We start from the raw sequence: 26,583 nt of genomic DNA on the forward strand, positions 1-26,583 counted from the left end.
CTGGAGGGTTTTTTATCATAAATGGATGTTGAATTTTGTCAAAGGCTTTCTCTGCATCTATTGAGATAACCGTATGGTTTTTATCTTTCAATTTTTTAATGTGGTGTATCACATTGATTGATTTGTGAATGTTAAAGAATCCTTGCATCCCTGGGATAAAGCCCACTTGGTCATGATGTATGATCTTTTTACTATGTTGTTGGATTCTGTTTGCTAGAATTTTGTTAAGGATTTTTGCATGTTAAGGATTTTGGCCTGTAGTTTTCTTTTTTTGTGTCACCTTTGTCTGGTTTTGGTATTAGGGTGATGGTGGCCTGATAGAATGAGTTTGGAAGTTTACCTTCCTCTGCAATTTTCTGAAAGAGTTTGAGTAGGATAGGTGTTAGCTCCTCTCTAAATTTTTGGTAGAATTCAGCTGTGAAAGCATCAGGTCCTGGGCTTTTGTTTGCTGGAAGATTTCTGATTACAGTTTTGATTTCTGTGCTTGTGATGAGTCTGTTAAGATTTTCTATTTCTTTCTGGTTCAGTTTTGGAAAGTTATACTTTTCTATGAATTTTTCCATTTCTTCCAAGTTGTCCATTTTATTGGCATATGGTTGCTGATAGTAGTCTCATGATCCTTTGTATTTCTGTGTTGTCTGTTATGATTTCTCCATTTTCATTTCTAATTTTGTTGATTTGATTCTTATCACTTGTTTCCTTGATGAGTCTGGGTAATGGTTTGTCTATTTTGTTTATCTTTTCAAAGAACCAGCTTTTAGCTTTGATGATTGTTACTGTGGTCTCCTTTGTTTCTTTTTCATTTATTTTTGCCCTGATTTTTATGATTTCTTTCCTTCTACTAACCCTGGGGTGCTTCATTTCTTCCTTTTCTAGTTGCTTTATGTGTAAGTAAGGTTATTAATTTGATTTTTCTCTTGTTTCTTGAGGTAACCTTGTACTGCTATGAACCTTTCTCTTACCATTGCTTTTACTGAATCCCATAGGTTTGGGATTGTTATTTTCATTTTCATTCGTTTCTATGCATATTTTGATTTCATCTTTGGTTTCTTCAGTGATTTGTTGGTTATTCAGAAGCATGTTTTTTAGCCTCCATATGTTTGTATTTCTAATAGTTTGTTGTTTTTTTTTTCCCTGTAGTTGACATCTAATCTTACCGCATTGTGATCAGAAAAGAGGCTTGGAATGATTTCAGTTTTTTTGAATTTACCAAGGCTAGATTTATGGCCCAGGATGTGATCTGTCCTGGAGAAGATTCCATGTACACTTGAGAAAAAGGTGAAATTCATTGTTTTGGGGTGAAATGTCCTATAGATATCAACTAGGTGTAACTGGTCCATTGCATCATTTAAAGTTTGTGCTTCCTTGCTAATTTTCTGTTTAGTTGATCTATCCATAGGTGTCAGTGGGGTATTCAAGTTTCCCACTATTATTGTGTTACTGTTAATTTCCCTTTTCATATTTGTTAGCATTTGCCTTACATGTTGCAGTGCTCCCATGTTTGGTGCATATATATTTATAATTGTTATAACTTCTTCTTGGATTGATCCTTTGATCATTATATCGTGTTCTTCTCTGTCTCTTTTCACTGCCTTTATTTCAAAGTCTATTTTATCTAATATGAGTATTGCTACTCCTGCTTTCTTTTGGTCTCCTTTTTTCAGGAAATGTCTTTTTCCAGCCCTTCACTTACTGTCTGTATGTGTCCCTTGTTTTGAGGTGGGGCTCTTGTAGACAGCCTATATGGGGGTCTTGTTTTTGTATCCATTCAGCCGGTCTTTGTCTTTTGGTTGGGGCATTCAACCCATTTAAATTTAAGGTAAATATTGATAAGTATGATCCTGTTGCCATTTACTTTATTGTTTTGGGTTTGAGTTTATAAACCTTTTCTGTGTTTCCTGTCTAGAGAAGATCCTTTAGCATTTGTTGAAGAGCTGGTTTGGTGGTGCTGAATTTTCTGAGCTTTTGCTTGTCTTTAAAGCTTTTGATATCTCCTTCATATTTGAGTGAGATCCTTGCTGGGTACAGTAATCTGTGTTGTGGTTTTTCTCTTTCATCACTTTAAGTATGTCCTGCCATTCTCTTCTGGCTTGAAGAGTTTCTACTTAAAGATCAGCTGTTATCCTTATGGGAATCCCCTTGTGTGTTATTTGTTGTTTTTCCCTGCTGCTTTTAATATTTGTTCTTTGTGTTTGATCTTCGTTAATTTGGTTAATATGTGTCTTGTGATGTTTCGCCTTGGGTTTATCCTGTTTGGGACTCTCTGGGTTTCTTGGACTTGGGTGGCTATTTCCTTCCTCATTTTAGGGAAGTTTGCAACTATTATCTCTTCAAGTATTTTCTCATGGCCTTTCTTTTTGTCCTCTTCTTCTGGAACTCCTATGATTCAAATGTTGGGGCGTTTGACATTGTCCCAGAGGTCTCTGAGGTTGTCTTCATTTCTTTTAATTATTTTTTCTTTTTTTGTCTCTGCTTCATTTTATTTCCACCATTCTATCTTCCATCTACTTTGTCCTATCTTCTGCCTCAGTTATTCTACTGTTGGTTCCCTCCAGAGTGTTTTTGATCTAGTTATTGCATTATTCATTATTGATTGACTCTTCTTTATTTCTTCTAGGTCCTTGTTAAACATTTCTTGCATCTTCTCAATTCTTGTCTCCAGACTGTTTATCTGTAACTCCATTTTGTTTTCAAGATTTTGGATCATTTTTACTATCATTATTCTGTATTCTTTTTTCAGGTAGAGTCCCTATCTCCTCCTCTTTTGTTTGGATTTGTGGGCATTTATCATGTTCCTTTTCTGGCTTAATATTTCTCTGCCTTTTCATCTTATTTAGATTGCTGTGTTTGGGGTGGCCTTCTGTATGCTGGAAGTTTGTGGTTCCTCTTTATTGTGGAGCCTGCTCTCTGTGGGTGGGGTTGGATAAGTGGCTTGTCAAGGTTTTTCCTGGTTAGGGAAGCTTGTGTCCATGTTCTGGTGGGTGGAGCTGGATCTCCTCTCTCTGGACTGCAATGAAGTGTTCAGGAGTGAGTTTTGAGGTTTCTATGGGTTTGGGTGCCCAGAGCACCCAAAAAGATTCACAGAGTCGGGCAGAGAAGAAAAGAGGGAGGGAGGAGATAGAGTTGACCTGGGGGAGAAAAAGAAAGATCAAAAAGGGGACAGAGCAATCAAGCCAGTAATCACACTCCTAAGTAAAAATAGGTACTAAAGATTGGATTTGTAAAGGTACAAAATTGATAACAAAAAACAAAAAGCAAAGATTAAAAATCTAGAATAGAAATTAAAATCTTGAAAATACAATATGAAAAAAACTAAACAAAATCACAAAAATTATAAAAAATATATATGAAATTTGCTTTAAAAAGAGGGTCTTTTTTTGGAAAAGGTATTAGGTTATAAAAATGAAAATTAAAGGAGTAATAAAGAACTTAAAAATTCAAAAAATTAAAAAATGATAATAGTAAAATATATCTAGGAATTTCTCTGGAGCTGTTGAGGTCAGTGTAGGGTCAGTTCAGTTCAATTCAGTCACTCAGTCGTGTCCGACTCTTTGCGACCCCATGAACCGCAGCACACCAGGCCTCCCTGTCCATCACCAACTCCCGGAGTCCACCCAAACCCATGTCCATCAAGTCGGTGATGCCATACAACCATCTCATCCTCTGTCGTCCCCTTCTCCTCCTGCCCTCAATCTTTCCCAGCATCAGGGTCTTTTCAAATGGGTCAGTTCAGTTTCAAATAATTCCTTCTTCTCAAGGTTATACTTCTTCTCAAGGTCTATAGGCCCCTTCCAATGTAGTCAGTGCTAACTATAGGGTTTTAATCTGTTGCACCTGTCACTTCCAGAGCAGTTCCCTCTTCTTTGTTTATTTTGGCTTCCTCTCTTTGCAAGTCTCTTCAGTGTCTAATTTCTGCCCTGACACTAGGGGGCGAAGTTATTTAGGTTATTTAGGCTAACTTGTTCGGAGAAGGCAATGGCACCCCACTCCAGTACTCTTGCCTGGTAAATCCCATGGACGGAGGAGCCTGGTGGGCTGCAGTCCATGGGGTCTTGAAGAGTCGGACACGACTGAGCAACTTCCCTTTCACTTTTCACTTTCATGCACTGGAGAAGGAAATGGCAACCCACTCCAGTGTTCTTGCCTGGAGAATCCCAGGGACAGCGGAGCCTGGTGGGCTGCTGTCTATGGGGTCGCACCGAGTTGGACACGACTGAAGCGACGTAGCAGCAGTAGCAGCAGCAGCAGGCTAACTTGTTCAGTTGTGCTGTGAAGAGGGAGGAGCACTGCAAACAAATATCATGGTGTGTGGGGGGAGTGCTCACAGTGTCTGGGCCACACTGGGTTTGCCCCTGCTAACGGAGTGTATGCTTTCCTGGTCTACAGTGCTCAGGCTCCAGGTTGCTCTGCAAGGGAACTGTCTAAGGTGGGCCTTGGGTTGGCGTGCACTTCCCAGGTCTAAGCCACTCAGGTTCAGGTTCTCAGGTACTCCACAAAGGGACAGACTCAGTTGGGCATGCGTTTTGTGCCCTTCCCAGGTCCGAACAGCTCAGGCAACCAGGTGCTCGGGGAGTGCACTCTCCCAGCTGGGCGGTGCATCTAATCACCTCCCTGGTCCCAGCCCCTCGGTTTCCTGGGTATGCCATGAGAGCGCAGTCTCAGATGTGTCATTTGGCTCCTCTGGGGAGCTGATCTCTGACTGCGACCCTCATGGCAGATGTCAACCCTCCAGGATCACAGCAAGACTTCGTTAGTAACTGGGGACTTGCTCACAGTTCGGTAGAGGGTGCCATCTCTGGGGCCAAGACCGCCCCTTGCCTTCTGCCTCTGGCTGTTACCCGCCTGCATCTCTGCCTCCAGTGGGGGGAGGGGCTGGTCTGCAGCTGGCTAGCTCTCCTCTAGTATTTGCTCAATCCTTTGTTTTGTGAGCAGGCCAGGCTGTGCCTCAGAGCTTTTCATGGGAAAGTTCTCTCTCCCTCTCTTTTTTTTCTTTCTTTCTGGCTATCCTGCAGTTTGGATTGCTATCTCATGTTAGCTCCCTCAGATTGTCTTCAGGGCATTCAGGCGAGGTCCCTACCCTATGCATGCAGCCGGCGCCTCCCTGTTCAGCCCCTGCTCGCTGCTGGCGGATGCAGGCCTCTGGGCTACCTCTCTGCTGGGAGTTGCGGCTAGGCATGTAATCTGTGGGTTCTCTCTTTTTTTTCCTCCCAGTTATGTTGCCCTCCCAGATTCCAAACCTTTCCACAGACCCACTGGTAAGAGGGTTTCCTGGTATTTGGAAACTTCTCCTCCTTCATGACTCCCTCCCCAGGACAGGTCTCTGTCCCTAACTCTTTTGTCTCTCTTTTTATTTTTTATATTTTGCCTTACCTCCTTTCGAAGAGAATGGGCTGCCTTTCTGGGTGCCTGGTGTCCTCCCCCAGCATTCAGAAGTTGTTCTGTGGAATTTTCTCAGAGTTCAAATGATTTTTGGTAAATTTGTGGGGGAGAAAGTGGTCTCCCTGTCGTATTCCTCCGCCATCTTAGGACCGCCCTTGGATTTTGATTTTGAAAAATAATAAAATCTGTTCCCTTAGGGCTACATTTATTATTTAATTGCTATCGTGTAATTACTATATTTAGCCTTTATTCTTTTTGTTTAAATTGTGTGCTATTTAAACTTTGTGGTATACCTAGTTATGATTTTGAGAAGGTAATTGGTGATTATAGCTGGCACTTCTGACTTCTGATCCCCAAAACATTCCCCTCTTGTTCTCATAAAACAAGACAAAAGAAAAAGAGAGAGATACAGAGAGGGTCGGGGGGAGAGAACTGATTAAAAAAAAAAAATTATCAGGTGACTAAATGTTCAGGGAAACCGAGTGCTGCTCTCTGTAAGATAAATCATATCCTTAAGGTGTTTAGGGTAATCCTTTTCTCCTTTGGTAGTGATTAGTTTACAGGTGGTCATGTGCTCCAATTCTAGCCAGTTTAAGAGGAAATGTGAGGGTTATCGCAAGGAGAGAAGCACAGTGAGAAGCTACCCTTTCTTTATGTCTTTGAGACTCCTCATTGGTGACAACTAACTTCTAATAAATAAAGTAAAACCTAGAGGAAGTAAAGAAAATGACTCAAAGCTCTGAGCTAACCAACTCTGCATGCTTTCTTCTGGACTTCCTGTAACATGAAATGAAAACACACCATTTCTAGTCTGACATTTCTATTACAACAGAAAACACTCTAACAGAAACAGCATAAAACAAAAGTCATACAAACACACACATATAGTATTTATTTTACCCTTTTCTCATTACAAAAGCAATATATGTCTATTTTAGAAATTTGGGATATAGGTATTCACAAGAAAGAAAATTTTTTAAAAATGAGAGATAACTATGTCAACACGTTTTGTGTATATTCTGTTGTTCCTATGTATGCACTTTGTATATTGTATAACTTAAAAATTAAACTAATTGTCTTATACCTAATTTTTAAACTTAATAACCAAAAGAACTAAATTAAAGATTTAAATCAATTAATCCTAATTAGAGATTAAATTGAATCTTAATTTTATTTAGTTTCCTATGAACGCAAATTATAGCAGTCAGACAAGCTTTAGGAATTGGTTTGACATTGAAACTAGGCTAAAGATAAAACATGAAATTCAGATGTATTTTGACAGATGAAGTTTAAATGTATTTTAACACAAATATTATCTCTTTGAGACTACCAAGTAAGTTCTGAGACCAGGGCACTTAAAATTTTTTTCTAGTTCATTTACATTGAGTTATGCTCCTGGGAAGATAATGTTTGTGGTACCTCAACAATTTTTGGTTTGCTTATTTTTAGCTACGATACCTCTATTTTTTAGACGGAAGTTGAATTTGTGCAATCTTTGTTTAATTCATTGTTGTTTGTTCATGTTATGTATAACTAAATTGAATTGCAAGGGGAAATCCATTTTTTAACCTGTTTTATGAGCGACTTCACTTTCACTTTTCACTTTCATGCACTGGAGAAGGAACTGGCAACCCACTCCAGTGTTCTTGCCTGGAGAATCCCAGGGACAGGGGAGGCTGTTGGGCTGCCGTCTATGGGGTCACACAGAGTCGGACACGACTGAAACGACTTAGCAGCAGCAGCAGCATATGCTAAATAGAAGAAAAGACAGCCAAGATAGACTCTTAATTATCTGATAGATTTGATTACAGAAGATACAAGGAATCCTCATCTTTTATTATGCCTGAAAATAGAGTAAATGATTATAATATCAAATATTAAATACTCTTTGTTGAGTGATGTACTTTTAACTTAAAAGTTACATTTACCTTTTGCACTATTAATTTTGATTTGCATCCATATTCATATTATAATTTACATACCACAATATTTTATATAATATAGTTATTTCTGCAAAGTTTTTCATACATTTGGAGCCTTAAGAGAGTTTCCAAGGTTAAAATGGTGAGTGATCAAATTGAAATCCAGTTTCAATATTATTATGTATATATAAACACAGTCCATGGGGTTGTGACTATACACAAACAGATGAATACATTCTGATACATTTTTATTATAATAAACTTCTTTATAAATATACAAGATCAGTTGGCAATTCTTAATTTTTTTTGTGACATTGCTCCTTTGGCAGCCTGATTTGGCCTATAAACTCCTCTCAGGATAATGTTTTTAAGTGTATAAAATAATAGAAATAGAAATCAAAGAAAAGTTGTTCCATTGAAATAGTTTTGTGCATAGAGGACAGGTTAAAAACACCTGCATAAAGATTTTGAATAGCCCTTTAGTTAATATATTAAAAAAAAATGCCTGAGAACTTATCTAAATTAAACAGTTCCATGAACAAAGCCAAACTGACATACGTTTTATAAACACACATCTACTAAAGCCCTTAGATTGTATCTCATATATTTTTGCTTTTAAATCCACACATCAGAATTGTTATAAGTTTAGAAGTAAGAATATGCATGATAAAGAGACAAGGGAGAAGAATGATTTTGTTGTGACTTATCTTTATATTCCTGTGTCATCTAGTAGAACTATATATTCTTGGTATCAATATACACACCTTTAAAGTTAACTTTGAGTATTTTAGCACTTTACAAATTTTAAGTCCAGCCCAATTCAGTTGTGGAGTTGGGTCGTTGATTGGCTAATTAAAGGTATGAGTTTAGTAAAAAGGAGATGTGAATGAAAAAAAAGTAGAAAGAAGGAATTCAATTAATGAAGACAGAATTGGAAAATAATATAGAATGTGGGAAAAAACCACCACACCCTACAAAACTAAAAGACAAAGTATGAGGAGAGAAAAATAAGGAAAGCAAAGACCTACCATTAGTTTAATTAGCAATTTACTTTCCACAGTTCCACAAGGCCTGGAATATGTGGAAATTACCTTTCATCTTCAATGTGGCACTGCATATCACATGTGAATATAGTAATATTTTACCTATTAAAAAAAATAAATAGTGGTTGAGTTTCTTTTGAGTCCCTTATATAGTTTTCTTATTTAGTGGATACTAAAGAACCCTTTCATCCTATTCCCCTTTTCTTGGAATGTGTGGAAACAGGCCTGAATTAAAAGAGGTATTGTGCCAACATATTTTGGAAACCACACCATTTAATGCAAATATCAGTGGAAGTTAGTTACACATTTACAGAGAGTTTTTCTTTTCCTTTTTCTAATACTCTTCTGTCTCTTTTGACTTGTAATAGTGAGACTGAGGTTTTCAGAGTTCATTTTACATATCAAATAATATTTTGCTTGTGCATTTGCTTGATCTCTCTCTCTCTTTTTTTTTTTTTAGTGATTGTGGATTATGGATTTAGAAAGATCAGAAGACAAAAAAAAATCCATCATCTTAAAAGAGGGTATATTATTTATAAAACATAATCACTATAGATGTTTTCTTGATTGTATATTAAGACAGTGTTGTTATTACTGCACTTAATTACCACAAACTCCATAGACCACATAGCTGACAGGAATGTTCTATCCCCCAGTCCAAATCTGAACCCCTCTGAAACTCCCTTTTATATGGAGGTACTTCACAACCTGTACCAGGTGAAGAATGGGATGAAGGAGAACTATAAGTCTTGTCAAGCTGAAGGAGTGGATAGTGGGTTGGTTGCTGAATACTCCAAATATCAGAATGCTTTTGAAGCCAAGGAAAAAATTAGATTTATTGAATTTTTTCTTAACCCACAGGAGGAAAAACCAATCATATGGGCAGGGGAAATACTATCTGTGCTTTTTGTATTTATTATCTTAGCATAAGATTGTAACTGTTGCTAAGCCCCTTTGCAGAAAAAGGTCTGTGTTTCTCAGTGTTAATTTTTGGCATTTGTTTGCCTTAGGCCATGGCTATTTTAAATATTTATATATTATTATACAAGAATAAAGTGACTAAAAAACCCATATAATGTGTTATAGGAGTTCAAAAAGCAAAGGGATTAATTCAGAAACATGTGATTAAGTGAAAATATTTCATTATTTTTCCTGAAAAAAATCTTTTCCTTGTAATTGAGTTTCTGTGATTTCTAAAGGAAAAAGCGTAACATTACCTTAAACTCTGCTTTATTTATATGTAAATATGTCACAATATGCTTTGTGTTTCTCATTCCCAAAAGGAGAAATTCATTACTTTGCCTTTCTTTGACTTTCTATGCAGTCTAACAATTATAGAGAGAAATATCCATATATAAGTGGATCAAAGCATGGATTTAAAAAAGCAAAGAGAAAGAAGAAGTGATTTACTGGATCTGACACCCTGTTTACCATGTCAGGATCAAACCAATACCAAATTCCAAGGACATAGTAGGGAGTCCAGCAGACAGTAAATGAAGTGGCAAATGCAACCGTCATCTTTAAGGTCCTCAGCCGAGCTCGTGGTATATTGTTCTTGGACTGATTCAGTTGTAGTTCTTTTAAACAGAGAAAATAGAAGGTGTTTTTAATGACCAGTTTTATTACAAAGCCAAAATAGAAAAAAAGGAACAGAGAATCATAATTCAACCTGGTGAATATAATGGAGGCAAATTGCTAATAATTTTAATAATGACAATATGCTTGCAAAGCATGTTTATATTTCAAGTTTTCCACTCTGCTACATAATAAATAGAAATATTAAAGATAGTAATGCTCTTAAAATTAATTTTCCATCAAACTAATAAGGATTTGAAATAGGAGGTTACTCAAATTCTTCAAATAAAATTTTAAGAGAGTAGACTGAGGTTGAATTGAATTTAATTCTCTGCCCTTTGGTTGTCATGCCAACATAGCCACATTTATTTTATAAATTTATAATTTTTCACCTTTCCTGACTGACCAAGCAGGAAGCCCTGTTGCCATCATAGGAGGTGATGTAAGCTTGGTGCAGGCAAGAAACACATGCACTGGATTGGTGTCAGAATCCTAGTTGGCATTAAGGAGATTTAAGGAATAATACACGATAGAGGAGTTGAAGGACATTAGCTCACCTCTTCTTATAGAAACACCAAAATCAGAACTAACTGCTGAACAGCTGTCAACAAAAAAAACCCCACTAGAACCTAACAAAAAAGATACCCTACATCATGTATGGATATGAGAGTTGGACTGCGAGGAAGGCTGAGCGCCGAAGAATTGATGCTTTTGAACTGTGGTGTTGGAGAAGACTCTTGAGAGTCCCTTGGACTGCAAGGAGATCCAACCAGTCCATTCTAAAGGAAATCAGTCCTGGGTATTCATTGGAAGGACTGATGCTGAGGCTGAAACTCCAATACTTTGGCCACCTCATTTGAAGAGTTGACTCATTGGAAAAGACCCTGATGCTGGGAGGGATTGGGGGCAGGTGGAAAAGGGGACGACAGAGTATGAGATGGCTGGATGGTATCACCGACTTAATGGACATGAATTTGAGTAAGCTCCAGGAGTTGGTGATGGACAGGGAGGCCTGGAGTGCTGTGATTCATGGGGTCACAAAGAGTCGGACACGACTGAGCGACTGAACGAACTGAACTGAACATCCAAAGATAAAGAAGGAGACACAATGAGATGGAAGGAGGGGTACAATAGTGATAAAATCAAATTCCATACACACCAGGTGGGTAACCCACAAACTGTAAAATAATTAGACCACAGAAATTCTCCCACAGAAGTGAAAGTTCTGAGTCCCACATCAAGCTCCCCAGCCTGGGGATCTGGCAATAGGAGGAGCCCCCAGAGAATCTGTCCTTGAAGACCAGCAGGGTTTGATCTTAGGAGTTAAACAGGACTGGAGGAAACAGAAACTCCACTATTGGAGGGCACCCACAAAGTCTTGTGAATACTAGGACCCAAGTTAAAAATGGGGACCTCATGAGAGACTGAGTTAGATTTACCTGCTAGTGTTGGAGGGTCTCCTATGGAGGCAGGGGGTGGTTGTGGCTCACTGTGAGGACTCATTGGTGTAGCCCTCTTGAAGGCTGCCATTTTCACACACTAGACACATGAACTGACTTATGTGATTGGACATGTGAAGACACATTCATATCTTTGAAAGTTCACAACTTTAAGGTTTGTATATAGAGGATTTACTGTATTTAAAGTGATGAGAGAACCCATAACCAAAAACACTCTGCTCAGCAAGGCTTTCATTCAGATTTGATGGAAAAATCAAAAGCTTCACAGACAAGCAAAAGCTAAGAGAATTCAGCACAAGACCAGCTTTGGAGCAAATGCTAAAAGAAGTTCTCCAGGGGGAGAAGGAAAGGTCACAACTAGAAACAAGAAAATTATGAATGGAAATGCTTACTGGTGAAGGCAAACATGCAATAAAGGTAGGAAATCATCTGTAGACAAATACAAAATCAAAACGATTAATTGTGAGGAGAGCATAAATGCAAGATATTGGAAAGGCATTTGAAATTAAAAGACCTGCAACTTAAAACAGTCTTGTTTATATATAGGCTGCTATATCAAAACCTCATGGTAACCAGAAACCAAAAATATACAATAGATACACACACACACAAGAAAAAGGAGTCCAAACACAATACTAAAGTGAGTCTTGCAGGAAATCAGTCCTAAATATTCATTGGAAGGACTGATGCTGAAACTGAAGCTCCAATATTTTGGCCACCTGATGCAACGAACTGACTCATTGGAAAAAACCCTGATGCTGGGAAAGATTGAAGGCAGGAAGAGAAGGGTTGGATGAGATGAGATGAGGATGAAATGAGATGAGATAAGATGGTTGGATGGCATCACCAACACGATGGACATGAATTTGAGCAAGCTCTGGGAGTTGGTGACGAACAGGGAAGCCTGGTGTGCTGCAGTCTATGGGGTCCCAAAGAGCCGGACATGACTGAGTGAACTGAACTGAAAGTGAGTCATCAGTCACAAGAGAAGAGAACGAAATAGGAAGGGAAGGAAAAAACTTACAAAAACAAATCCGAAAAAATGAACAAAATGGCAATAAGAACATTCATGTCTATAATTATCTTAAGTGTAAACAGATTAAACAGTCCAACCAAAAGACAGAGACTGGCTGAGTAGATACCAAAACAAGACCTATATATATGCTGTCTACAAGAGACGCACTTCAGATCTAGGGATACATAGAGACCACAAAAGAGTCAGATAAGACTTAGCAATCACCACCGACTAAACGTGAGGGGATGGAAAAAGGTATTCATTCAAAAAATAGATAACCAACAAGGGACTATTGTATAGCACAGGGAACTCTATTCTGTTATTAGTTTATTCTAAAATAACCTAAATGGGAAAAGAATTTAAAAATAAATATGTGTATATGTATGACTGAATCATTTTGCTGTACATCAGGACTTAATACCATATTGCTAATCAACTATACTCCAATATAAAATTTTAAAAATTCATACATTTGTTTTTGAGAATGCAACAAATTATTGAAGCAAAAAAAGTACAACCATGTGCGTGAAGTGAAAGATCAAATAGTCAATTGCATGTTCCATAATATTTAGCACACTCAACACACACACCGAAATGTGCATAGTGTGTGGATACACTGTGTGGATACAGGAGATTTGAATGTGATACAGAACAACTTAACTTTAACAAGTCTATTGGAAACTATATTATGAGTTGTACTTTGCTATATTCTAGGCATCAGGTGTTTGATAAAGTGTTATGATGAAGCAGCAGGAACAATTTGCCCATGCTTCTACTGGGTAAATGAAGTAATTGTCCTTTTAGCTTTAATTCCACGCTGTAAATTTATAATATGGGGAGATATTAAATTACCTCATCTCTAAATTGGGGATAATAAAAGTATTGCCTCATAGGGTGATTTTGAATACTGAAAGAGTTAATTAATGTATGTTAGTTGCTCATAATAATATCACAATACTATTACAGTACAACACTATTACAGATAAAATAGTACCTGGCACAGCAAGTGCCACTCTGATTCTCTGGTTGGGGTATTGCCGTTAACAACTGTCCATCCACAATTAATCTGAGAAATACATACTGTGGGGATCCTGATGAAGGACCCTTGTTAGGGTGAAGATGATTTTTGCATTGCAGATCACCATGATGAGAAGAGGGATGATGAAGAGGCAGCTGAAGGTGAAAAAGTTATAAAAGGCTTGATGCCACCACTGTGGAAAACTGCAGTGTGTTACACACTGAGAGAAACCTTCAGTCTGTCCAGAGTCATCTGCTAAATGGATCATCCCAAAGATGTATAGCTGTAGGAGAAAATTTAAAAAATTAAAAAGGGATATTGCTTATTTTCAAACAATATTTGCAAGTTTTCTCAAAAGTTTTCTCTTCTGTATTGTACTAATCTTCTTACATGTTGTTGCCCAAAGCAATTGCTAAGCTTCTTGACGTTTGGCTTTTGGCTTTTCTACAAAAAGTTGTAAGTGGATCTTTACTTAAAATATGTTTGGGTAATGTGAATGGATCTGTAGGATTTTGAATTTCTTCCAAAATTATTTCAGCCTTGCCGAATAATCACCAACCAAAGATTTAAACCTCCTCTGTATTTCAATTTCAGATGCTATTATGATGAGTAAACTTTTTGCAAGTGATTTTATTGTTAAATCTGCAGCACAAAAAAACTGTCTGGCATTTAGAATATGCCCTCAAAATAAATATTTAAATTTTATTTTTGAGACATAAGATCTCATTAAAATGGCCAGAAACATGTACAGACAGTTCATTAAAAAAGGGTGTAACAGTGACCCTTAAGTATATAAAAACATAGTTTCAACCTCACTTATGATAAGAGCAGTGTCAATCAATTAAGGCTACACTGATATGCCATTTCCCACTATCAAGCCTGGCAAAATTAAAAACAAAAACAAAAACAAACAGTAACACATTCTCATGAGAAGGCTATAGGGAAACAGAAACTCTCATACATTGCTAATGGGCACGCAAATTGGTACAATCATTAAGGAGAGGAATTTGGCAATAATTAGTATACATTTGTACTTACCTTTGACTTAGCAATCTGACATTCAGGAGTTTTCCATGAAGATACACCCCTACTTCCATTATATGAAAATACATGTGCACAAGATTATTCACTGATGCATTGTTTATACGTGAAAAACATTGAAAATAATCTAAATATTAATTCATAGAACACCAGCTGAATAAACTATGGTGGACCACAAAATGGAGTCCTGTAGAGTAGTAAAAAAAGAGGGAGGGAAATTTCTATCTGAAGGTGTGTGTGTGTATACATGTACATACATTTATTCTAGCTCTGTGTGGAGAGAGGCTAAGAACAATGTCATCTAAGCAGCAGTGAGCATACCCCGCTCTCCAGTACCCAGATCTTATTTTCAGTATCATTCTCTACCAAAAGAAATCAGAGCTCATTGGTGAAGTGCATAATCCCAAGGTTGGGGCAATCAAAGCACAGTAAGTTGTTGGAACACCTGCTGTGCCAAAAAGTCTGGAAATGCCCAGAGAATGATGGAGCATGTGAAAACATTTCAGGCACCAGCTTTAAAGAGGTCCCATTGGCCAAATCTGGGATAGTTTAAGCATGAAAACAAACAAACAAACCCTGATAGAAAAGAATAAGGGTTCAAATAAAGAAACCATGACTCCATGCTGATGTAAATGACAAAACCAGAATAACAAATACATGGGGAAAGGAAAAAGCTCTTTACTATACAGAAAGTCAGCTAGTAAATGTAAAAGATACAATGGAAGTAGTGATTACCATTTTGTAATTACTATAATAATAATTGATTCAGGCAAGATCACCAATGAATGGTAAAAATATGGGTGTAAGCTTGAGGAGAGTAGTTTATTTAAGTCATCTCAAAGTATCTACCTGTAGGATACATTGCATTATAAACAGTAAAATAATAACTTTACAGTAGAGAAATAACCAAATAATTAAGCTAACATTGCCAATAATGGGACAGATTGACAGCATCTGCTTCCTTCTAGAAGGCATTGAGAAGAACTCAGAGTCACCTCTTTCATGTTTTTGTTAAAAATCAAATCAGTCAATCCTAAAGGATATCAATCCTGAGTATTCATTGGAAGGACTGATGCTGAAGCTCCAATACTTGGGCCACCTGATGGAAAGAACTGACTCATTAGAAAAGACCCTGATGCTGGGAAAGATAGAAGGTGGGAGGACAAGGGGATGACAGAGGATGAGATGGTTGGATGGCATAACTGACTCAATGGACATGATTTTAAGCAAGCTCTGGGAGATAGTGAAGGACAGGAAAGCCTGGTATGCTGCATTCCATGGGGTTGCAAAGAGTCGGACACGACTGAGTGACTGAAGAACAACAATGTAGACAAAGAATGTCACCTACACAGTAAACAAAGGATGTTGTGGCCATCAAGTTATTAGCCACTGTACTTACCCTCAGGAGTGCTCCCTAAGGAGTGGATTCAGGATGGAGAAAAGTAGAAACATGGCCCTAGATAGTTAAGATGATGTATCAAAGGAATGATCTCAATAAGCCCAAACTCTTGCATCTTTCTGTACTTAGAAAAGTGCTACATTCATTAACCTGAGATGTATGGTTTTTCTTTAATTAGCAATAATCTTCTGATATTTTGACTACCAGGTTTTTGTTGCAAAGAAGCCTCCTATTAAAAACTCCTGGCTCCTCTGTTGCCTTTTATGAATTGGGAGCAATATGAGAGACTGTCTTCTAGGCTTAAGTTCTCAAAAGTCTACTGAATAAAACATATTTCTCAACTTTTAGGTCATAGATTTTTTTTCAGTTGACAAGTGCACAACCTGAATCTACCCCCAAGAAAATATCAATCAAACTCAAATTGAGGGGCATTCTACAAAATAACTTCTCTGCACTCTTCAAAAATGTCAGTGTCATGAAATACAAAGAAAGACCAAGGAACTGTTCTAGTTTAAAGGAGACTAAAGAGACAATGGGTCTTCCCAGGTGGCTCAGTGGTAAAGGATCTCCCTGTCAATGCAGAAGACACAGGTTTGATCCCTGGGTTGGGAAGATCCCCTGGAGTAGGAAAGGGCTACCCACTCCAGTATTCTTGCCTGAAAAATTCTGTGGATAGAAGAGCCTGACAGGTTACAGTCCATGGGGTCAGAAAGAGTTGGACACGACTGAACACGCAAGCAAAGAGACAAGGCGACTGAACCTCTCGCATAATCTTGAATTTTCTTTTATTAAAGGGGATATTATTGAGACAGCTGAGAGATGAATAGGGCATATAGATTAAATGGTAGTACTTCAGTTCAGTTCAGTCACTCAGTTGTGTCCGACTCTTTGCAACCCCATGGAATGCAGCACGCCAGGCTTCCCTGTCCATCACCAACTCCTGGAGCTTGATCAAATTCATGTCCATCGAGTCGGTAATGCCATCTAACCATCTCATCCTCTGTCATCCCCTTCTCCTCCTGCCTTCAATCTTTTCCAGCATCAGGGTCTTTTCCAAGGAATCAGTTCTTCACATCAGGTTGCCAAAGTATTGGAGCTTCAGCTTCAGCATCATTCCTTCCAATGAATATTCAGGACTGATTTCCTTTAGGGTTGACTGGTTTGATCTCCTTGCAGTCCAAGGAACTCTCAAGAGTCTTCTCCAACACCACAGTTCAAAAGCATCAATTCTTTGGCAGTCAGTAGTACTGTATTGGAGAAGGCAATGGCAACCCACTCCAGTACTCTTGCCTGGCAAATCCCATGGACGGAGGAGCCTGGTAGGCTGCAGTCCATGGGGTCGCTAGGAGTCGGACACAACTGAGCGACTTCACTTTTCACTTTCATGCGTTGGAGAAGGAAATGGCAACCCACTCCAGTGTTCTTGCCTGGAGAATCCCAGGGACAGGGGAGCCTGGTGGGCTGCAGTGTATGGGGTCGCACAGAGTCGGACACGACTGAGGCGACTTAGCAGCAGCAGCAGCAGCGGTACTGTATTAATGTTAATTTCCCGATTTTGATACTTTATACTGCACTTATGTGCTAGAAAAAATACACTGAGGTATTGAGAGAGACATCATGTCTGAACTTTTAAACAATCCATAAAAACATGCATACAAGAGAGAGAATAAGCAAATGTAGCAAAATGTTAATATTTGGGGAGTCTAAGGGAAAAGTATCCTAGAAATCTTTGTATGATTCTTGCAACCTTTCCCTAAGTGTGAAATTATATTAAAAAAAGAACTAGTTGAGTCAACAAGGAAACAATGCAAGTGGTTTTCACAAACAAATTCTAGTTGACATTTATTCATTCTTTCCCAATTTGCCAAGCACACTTCTTACTTCATAATTTCCAAAATTTTCTATTGAAAAACTTCATTTTACCACAAAACATCATTAAAATGAAGAGATAAGAGTGCCCAAGAGCTTTAAAACTGATAACAAGTTAATTCAAACAAAAATGTTGCAGCTTTTTTTTTTTTTAAGTTTTAAGCAAGTGAGGGGCAGTATTCATTTTTATTTAGTTGTTGACTGAATTAGTAAACTTAAATTCCATTTAGTTAATTTAATAAGCTCAGAATTTTTTTCCTTTTGGGGGTGGCAGAGTGGAAAGAGTATACCTTAAAAAAATACTGTTTTCCTCTTTGCTTGTAGAGTAGAAAAATTTTAATAAATATAATAAACAAAATAAATACATATATAATAAGATCTAAGTACGTATAATATAAAATACAAGCCTATTTTATTTGTAATTATAATGCTGATTATCAGTTTGTGATCTTTTCAGCTTCAAGGGCAAACAAGAATTTTTAGGTTAATCCACTAGAGGGCGCCCAATGATAATATTATCAATCTTAAAGTCAAGAAAAGCAAGTTCAGCTAATTCTGTTTTATGATCCAGATCAATTTTTTCCATGTTACAAAGTGACCCTTTCAGTTTTTCCATACTTCTTTGCAAACTGCCCTTATTTAAAGTTGAGTTTTGAATTTGACCCAACAGGTGTTGTGAATTGAAATCTTTGGAAGGGTTTTTCACATGACCCTGAGAGTCTTCTAACTCTTAAAAATAGTTTTTTCTTCCTATCTCCCTAGTCAGCCTTGGAACCAGATAATCTGAATTTGATTTTCTGCTCTGCACAGGGTCACATTTTCACTTTAATAGTTCATATTTTTAAGTTATAATGATGAGTCTTTCAATGAAAAGGACTTTATAGTACTATGGTTTGAATTTGGTTTTCATCTTTATGTAATGAATGCTTGTTTTTAAAGCAACTCCTTAGTCATAAAACTATACTTGGTACACTCTGTCATGAAAGATGAACTAAATATATCGTGCTATCAAGGAATTAAATATTTCTTAGGGGAGATACAGCATGTATGTGACAACTATAATACTCAATAGACTGTGACAAGTTCCGAAGGAGAGTTATAGTGTTATGAAAATTCAGAATTTTACTCACCCACAAACTAATTTGTTTTAGGCTTCATTCAGTTTATTTTCAACTACAAGACCATGTTCATTTGAATGATTAATATAGGGATATACTTTACTTCCAGTGATTCTTTCATACTTGGATGATATTTCAAAAGTTTCTTTGTTTCTCCTCTCTCATGCCTGGCCCCAGTTCTCATCAGTGTTTACTTTATTTTGCCCTAAACAATAGCAGTTTGTTCTCCACCTTTACAGTCACTTGCAGATGCTATTCCTCTTAGCATATAATTTTTAACCTTCGCCTTACCCCATATTAGTGACACCATGACTTAATCTTTCTGAAGGTGATTATCTTTAGATGCTATGCTTTAGGTTCCTCTTGGGATTCCCTGGTGGCTAAGACAGTAACAAATCCGTCTGCAAAGTAGGAAACCCGGGTTCGATCCCTGGGTTGGGAAGCTGCCCTAGAGAAGAGAATGGCTTCCCACTCCAGTATTCTTGCCTGGAGAATTCCATGGACAGAGGAACCTAGTGGGCTAGGGAGATATAAATAGTATTTAACTCTAGGGACTGTCATGACAGTTAACAAGTGAATACTTGCAAAGCACCTAGAGTAATGCCTGGCCCACAGTTAGCACTATATAAATCATAGCCATTATTAAACATTTTTTTGAGGCACACAATATATAAATATATATTGCATATGTTTACATATTTATAAATTTATACCATATTTTTCCTGATATCACTTAACTATTTATTCTCACCTTAAGATTTTCCTGCCTTTTCCTTCTCTAGCCTCTTACAGGAAAAAAGAGACAGATTGCACACTGTGATACAATGATATGCATGCATGCTCAGATACAATGATATGCATGCATGCTCAGTCGCTCAGTCATGCCCAACTCTTTGTGACCACATGGACTATAGCCCACCAGGCTCTTCTGTTCATGTAATTTTCCAAGCGGGTTGAAACTCCTGGTGGTTAGAATTCTGGGCTTTCACTGCTGAGGCCCGAGTTCAATCCTGCTAGGGGAACTGAGATCCTGCAAGTCGCACAGCATGACCAGAGACAAATAAAAAAACAAAAAGCAACACAGAAGCATTTAACGCAATTCCTGGCACGTTTATGTACTGAATAACTATTATTTATCAAAATAATCATCACCATTATTGTTATTTCTGCTATTAGTATGCTATTACTACATTACAGTAACATTTTTGGCATATTGTACACATGTAGTGAGTATTGATTGAATTTAAGCTGCTTGTGGGGCTTCCCAGGTGACACTAGTGGTAAAGAACCCTCCTGCCAATGCAAGAGACATAAGAGATGCCACTTCGATCCCTGGGTCGGGAAGATCCCCCGTAGGAGGGCATGGCAACCCACTGCAGTATTCTGGCCTGAAGAATTCCATGGACAGAGGAGCCTGGCAGGCTGCAGTCAGTCCATAGGATTGCAAAGAGTCAGACATGACTGAAGTGACAGCATGGATAGAGCATGCACAAGCTGCTTGTCAAGTTCAGAAGAGCCTGCTAGCATTGTAAATTTATGTTTGTAACAGGCAAGCCTCCACATTTATTCAGACCACACATCTTCACACCGAAGAATAAAGGAATACTCATATACAACAGACCCTCCAAATCTTTGGGTTCCACATCTGTAGATTCAACCAACTGCAGACGGAAAAATATTCAGAAAAAATTTTTTAGAAAGTTCCAAAGAGTAAGACTTGAACTTGGAAAGCTCCAGCAACTGTCTATATAATATTACATTGTATTTACAATTATTTACACAGCATTTACATTGTATTAGGTATTATAAGTAATCTAGAGATGATTTAAAGTATATAGGAGGGTGTACATAGGTTACAGGCAAATAGTATACAGTATTTTATAGAAGGGACTTGAACATCTGGGAAATTTCTTATCAGGCCACCACGGTGGGGAAGGAGGATGTCTAGGAACCAATCCCCTGGGGATATCAAGGGTGACTGCATTTTCTCTTCAGGCCTGGGTTACCTACAGAATTAAAAAGCTGTCAACATATAATTCTCCCTAGTAACACAGAGAAACTAGTGATGTGAACTCTATCTGCAAATAATCTGCTGCTCTGGAATTCTTGTGGTCTTAGCTGACAGTCATCAGAAACCTTGCGTTTTTTAATTGGAAATGGACACATCAGATTCAGGAAATGTTTCCTGCTTAACATGCACCTACTAGCCTGACCACAGTCAGTCTTAAGTCAGATATCCTTTCAAGTCCTGTTGGCTGTCTTGCCTTGCCTTCCTCTCCCTTCCGCCTTTTCTTCCTTTCTTATCCTATGTTTAGAAATAATACCTCCAAGACTTGAATCATTATGCTCTGGCATATAAAGCTTTTAGAGTGAATAAGACAGCTTAGTGACTAGGGAGGACATTGGCCAAATTTACTTATCAGTCAGAATACATGTCATAATTTTTTGAAGCAATCTTTACATAAGCAATTTTGTTTGTTGTTTCTTAAGTAATTATTTTATTTTCATACTCATATTTCCCTAATACTTTTTTCTCCTGACTTCAAAAATCCTATTATGAAGGAAGTAATTAAGGTAGGAAAAGGGGAAGGAATGAATAGTAATGCATTTTTAAGACTTTATACTTAAAGTCTTATATATGATTGTGTATATCTTACTCTTTATAGCACTTTTTATAATGACCCTTTTAAACTTGGTTAAGTAAATTACTCAGATAGCTGGTAAAAGACAGCACTGAGATTTGAAACCAGCTTTGTTTAAATCCCACTGCCTTTCAGACTTGCAGGGATATCTGAGGTCTTCAGAGACTAGGACTGGAGCTGGTGAATGGTCAAACAGAGGACTGGGGCTCCCTTATCCCTATTTGACCAGAGCAACTCCACTTATATCTGTTTCATTTATTGAAGCTCCACACAGTATTTCATTTTAAATAAAATTCAATTACAAGCAAAAGTATAAAATTGTGGTCACAGTACACTGAAAGTTCTGGAAATATATCCCCAAACCATCACAGAACTCTGAGGTGATCAGCAAGGTGGAAAAGCAAGGTGGGCAGTTTGAAAGTTGGTCATTCTGAACTCTAGCAAAATGTCATAAATTCTCAGGTTCCTGGGAACATGACAACTAGCTTGTTAATTTTTTTTTTCTTTTTCCAACCTAGCATGAATTAATCAAGTGATAGAATATCCATATATATACCAAAGGATGAATACAATCCTAAAGGAAATCAATCCTGAGTATTCATTGGAAGGACTGCTGCTGAAGCTGAAGCTCCACCTGATGTGAAGAGCTGACTCATTAGAAAAGACCTTGATGCTGGGAAAGATTGAGGGCAGGAGGAGAAGGGGACGACAGAGGATGAGATGGTTGGATGGCATCACTCACTGACTCAATGGACATCAGTTTGAGTAAACTCTGGGAGATGGTGAAGGACAGGGAAGTCTGGTGTGCTGCGGTTCATGGGGTTGCAGAGTCGAACATGACTGAGCAACTGAATAACAACAAACACAGGATGAAAATTAAAAGTCATCCTTTCAAACGCCTTTTAAATTAGCCACAACGGGATGTGCTTTTGTCAATGGGCTTTGTGGGGCATGGTGAAGTGTGAGCTGTACTCACTGCGTCACACAGCCTGGAAATCAAAAGCCTTTCCTATCTCTTGTCTTCCCCATCACGCACACATTACATTACTCACAGGGTTGAAGCCTCTTTTATTCAGAGAGAAAGAGCAGAGAGCTATAATAAAAAGATAAACTGGACTTAACAAAAAGACAGGAGTACAACAGATCAAGTGGCATTGGGCAAACAATCCTTTTAAGTGAATACTTTTCAAACTGCGGGTTGTACCCATCAGTTAGTTGTAATCAGTAATAAAAAATGATTTGGAACAGAATAGAGTATTTATTTTATGAAAACTTTTCTCAATTATAGGTCTATGAGAGATAGATTAAGTCTTTATGTAGTCTGTATTTCTTTCTTTCCATTACTGTCAAGAAGGTTTGAAGGACATTGATGTCAAAGGTTCTCTTTGAATGGTCTTTTTTTATGTGAAATGGAGATAATAGCATAGCTTTTACATATCTCACAGAGTCTGTGTAAATACCAAATAAGATTATGAATGTGAGGTCTTTCAGGAAACTTCAGCAAAGTGCTTTATCAATTTAAAGTGCTGCTGAAAGCAAGAATGAGTCATTTGTTTTACAAAATGAAATAGCGTCAATACTACCATATTCTGTGACCCATATGTAAATTTTCTTATGTACATCATTTTAATAATGTACAATATGATGGCCACAGTTAACACTGATGTATGATGTTTAGAAAAGTTGTTAAGAGAGTAAATCCTAAGAGTGCTCATCACAAGGAAAGAAAACTTTTTTCTTTTCATTGTGTCAATATGAGATGATGTAAGAAGTTAGCTGAAACTATTGTGTTAATCATTTCACATTATATGTAAATCAAGCTATCATGCTGTACACGTTAAACCTACATGGTGATGTATACAGACTATTTTTCAGAAAATTGAAAATGAAGAAAAACAAAAAAAATCATTTAATCCTTGTGTAAGACTCATGAAAGTTATATGGCTTCCACATTGTTCTCAGAGTTTCCCCCAGCTATCTTCTGTTATATACATCCATTCCACCTCCATTTATTGATTCATCTATCCAAACTTTGTTTTCATTTTAGTAAAAGGTGAAAAGTTTATTTGATCTGAAGAGGAATTAGAGTATCCAAACATTTAAAATTTATATTTTTGTTGGGTATCTCATTGAGTACTGTGAATATGAATTAAATTGAACACAACAGTTTTCATTGTTGTAGCAGCACATATCATAATGGCAAAGACAAACAAGTACATAATTCCAATGTTTTCTGACAAAGAAACAGTGAGCCATGAGGTCAAAGGAAAGGCAGCAACCATGAAATCTAATTTCCTGCTACTGTCAATCTGTCACTTAAGCCAAACAAGTCTCCTTTGAAAATTAATCACTTTACAACTTTTGCTGAAAAATACATGTGATCCTTGGCTTATTTTTTCCATTCAAATACATTCATCTTTAAAAACTTAGTTTAGGGCTTCCCTTGTGGCTCAGCGGGTAAAGAATCTGCCTACAGTGAGGGAGACCTGGATTCGATCCCTGGATTGGGAAGATCCCCTGGAGGAGGGCATGACAACCCACTCCAGTATTCTTGCCTGGAGAATCCCCATGGACAGAGGACCCTGACAGGCTACAGTCCACTGGGTCACAATGAGTCAGACATGACTGAGCAACTAAGCACAAGACCTATTATATAAGCATTAATAAAATTGTTAAAGACCTTAAAAAAAAAACTCAGTTTATTCTACTTTTACCCTTCCTTCACCATTTTAACTTTAATAATTCATCTCTCTCTCTTCTACACTGGTAATAGGCTTGAACACTTTTTTTGTACATAGTTGTATTCATTTTTTATAAGTTTTATTTCTATAACTGAATGACATTTTTTTGTCTCTTTGTTTCATCAGTACCTGGTTCAGTGTTAGGAACCCAACTTGTGTTTATCTTCTCTAAGAAAATTGAACAATGCACAAATACACATCACTGATAGTTCAAAGAAATGAAATGGAAAATTTCAGAGCACAAACCTTTGCTAAGTAACCTCATTTAAGTGACATATTTGCTAAATTAATTCTTGTATATGCAGTCACTGTGAGAATAATTTTAATATACTTTTCTCCAGGGAAATAAAAGCATTTTGTTTTTTTCTGCCATAAAACACACACTGATATAAACAAAATGTTAAGTGAGGAATTGGTGGGAGAATATAGTTATCTAACTTTCTAGTGTCCTGAAGTATTTAGTGCATCCTGTGTGGCAGCTTTTGTTTGTTTGTTTGTTTTTTGTTTGTTTTTATGCCAGCTGGCTAGTTTAGAATCTCTAGATAAATTTCTATTTGTAGTGACAAGTTTTTGGAGGATCATGGTAAACTCTGACTTCCTGACACATCCCTGTACCCTGGATTCATCACAGGGTACATTCACACACAGAGACAATTTGGTCATCTTTGCCATTTTCAAGAATGCATCGTCTTCTTCAGAGATTTGGCTGTTGAAGAGGCAGATTCTGAAGATCCATCAACTGGGGTGCCTCTGATAAAGACAGTCTGGAGGGCTATCTGCTTTCTGAAGGAGAGGGTCTTGCCTGCACCAACAGTCATAGAGTTTTGCTAACAGCCTGTTACAGTCTCATCTACCTCCAAATAAAGCTCAAGTCAACCTCAGGGAAATGTTCCAATATCCAAACATCTAAGATGCCCCACATTTCCTTTTATTCAATCCCACCCAGCTGCAAACTGCAGAACATACTAATTAAGGATAGTTCTTTCTACTCTGCAATGACAGAAGACTCAAGAAGTTCCAAATAAAACAAGTTATGCATACTTTCTACCTATGCAAATTTTATTGTTCCTAAAGATTCTCCCAATTTACCATGTCAACCAGAGTAAAAGAAAATGTAGATGAAAGAATCAAATGAGGATGAGTTCAAATTTGAGAATAGCTTCATTTTGAGGGAGCATTTACTGTGTACCAGAGAGTATGATAGAAAACTTAACAAATTATTTGTTTAATCATTACAAAGGTACATCAAGTAGACATTACCTCCGTTTTATAAATGCAAGACCTGAAACTCAGAGAGGTTAAGACATTTGCCAAAGGTAACAGAGCAGAGTTAGGATTAAATTCCACACTCTGACTTCCAGCACCCAAGCTCTTAGAGATAATACAATACTACCTTTGACAAGACCTTCATTAAGATTTAGATAGGAAATCTGTAATCTCCATAAAAAGTTTGCAATATTGGTTTACCTGTGGTCCAGCAAAGATGCTACTGAGGAGCCAGGCCAAGCCAATCATGAACTGTCCAAGCTTGCTGTTGCTTTTCACTGCTAGAGGCTTGGTGATGGCCAGGGAGCGGTCGAGGCTGATCACCACCATCATGAAGGCGGGGGCGTACATGGAGAAAAGCTTCAGATAGCTGAGGACTTTGCAAAGGAGCTCTCCAGCATACCATTGAACAGTTATGTTCCACATTCCATCCAGTGGCATAACAATCAGAGTCTCCAGCAGGTTGGCTAAAGTCAAATGTTTTAAAAGCAACTTCATTCTTGAGAGCTTTTTCCTCTTCTCTTTCCTTTGAGTCCAATTCTGAAGTTTCAACAAGAAAGAAGTGTTGAAAATTGTGGAGAGTAGAAAAAGGAAGAAAGTAACTGTCACTCGGATCTTTCCAGATAGGGTCAGGGTGGGGAGGCTGCCTGGTGTTAGTGGGATGCTGCTGTTGATTGCTGAACAGTGGTTTTCATTCTGTTCAGGAGAGTCACTGTTTGCCATCCTTTATGGCTGATACAGCTTCAAGACTCGTGTTTCTGGCACTTCTGATGTTTTATTGTAATTGCACTTGGAGTCCTGTTTTATTTCAGCCTTATTTGGCTGGTAACGTCACAGGTTTATATTTATGTCAAATTTTGTCCCTGAGATACTTTGTATTTAAAGTGAAAGATCAAGGTGAACTTGTTTTGTGGGCTTGTAATCCAGCTGGGTGCTAAAGCAAAGCAGACAAACACTTTCTGAGGGCCAAATGTAACTGTAGTATCTCAGCAGATGGCCTGGTTTTCACAACATTTTTCCTAAGTGAAGAAGGACGTTTGAAACTTAATTTTGTATTTAAAATTCTCTTAGGATATTATTCAAGTAACTTTAGTG

General features: G+C 37.6%; 1 protein-coding gene across 2 annotated transcripts; it reads right to left on the reverse strand.

Moving 5' to 3' along the window:
- Window positions 1-9,676: 9,676 nt before the first annotated feature.
- Window positions 9,677-26,211, reverse strand: GNRHR (gonadotropin releasing hormone receptor). 2 transcript variants are annotated; one of them, XM_055588699.1, is made up of 3 exons: window positions 25,690-26,211; window positions 13,476-13,695; window positions 9,677-9,921 (listed from the first exon to the last, which is right to left on the reverse strand). In XM_055588699.1, the coding sequence occupies exons 1-3, from the start codon at window positions 26,209-26,211 to the stop codon at window positions 9,677-9,679; spliced, it is 987 nt and encodes a 328-aa protein (XP_055444674.1). The 2 variants fall into 2 exon arrangements, with proteins under 2 accessions (XP_055444674.1, XP_055444675.1); XM_055588700.1 differs by having other exon boundaries at window positions 9,732-9,921; window positions 13,476-13,567.
- Window positions 26,212-26,583: the final 372 nt, after the last annotated feature.

The sequence above is a fragment of the Bubalus kerabau genome, chromosome 7 (genome assembly GCF_029407905.1).
Source record: "Bubalus kerabau isolate K-KA32 ecotype Philippines breed swamp buffalo chromosome 7, PCC_UOA_SB_1v2, whole genome shotgun sequence".
NCBI lineage: Eukaryota > Metazoa > Chordata > Mammalia > Artiodactyla > Bovidae > Bubalus > Bubalus kerabau.

What these genes read in the sequence shown, in the direction of transcription:
- GNRHR (XM_055588699.1), bottom strand. Translation starts at nt 26,211, where the DNA reads ATGGCAAACAGTGACTCTCCTGAACAGAATGAAAACCACTGTTCAGCA. An exon ending in GCATCTTTGCTGGACCACAG is followed by an intron (nt 13,696 to 25,689) that starts GTAAACCAATAT and finishes TTTCTCCTACAG; the next exon opens with CTATACATCTTTGGGATGAT. An exon ending in CCTTCATCAGGATCCCCACA is followed by an intron (nt 9,922 to 13,475) that starts GTATGTATTTCT and finishes TCTGTTTAAAAG; the next exon opens with AACTACAACTGAATCAGTCC.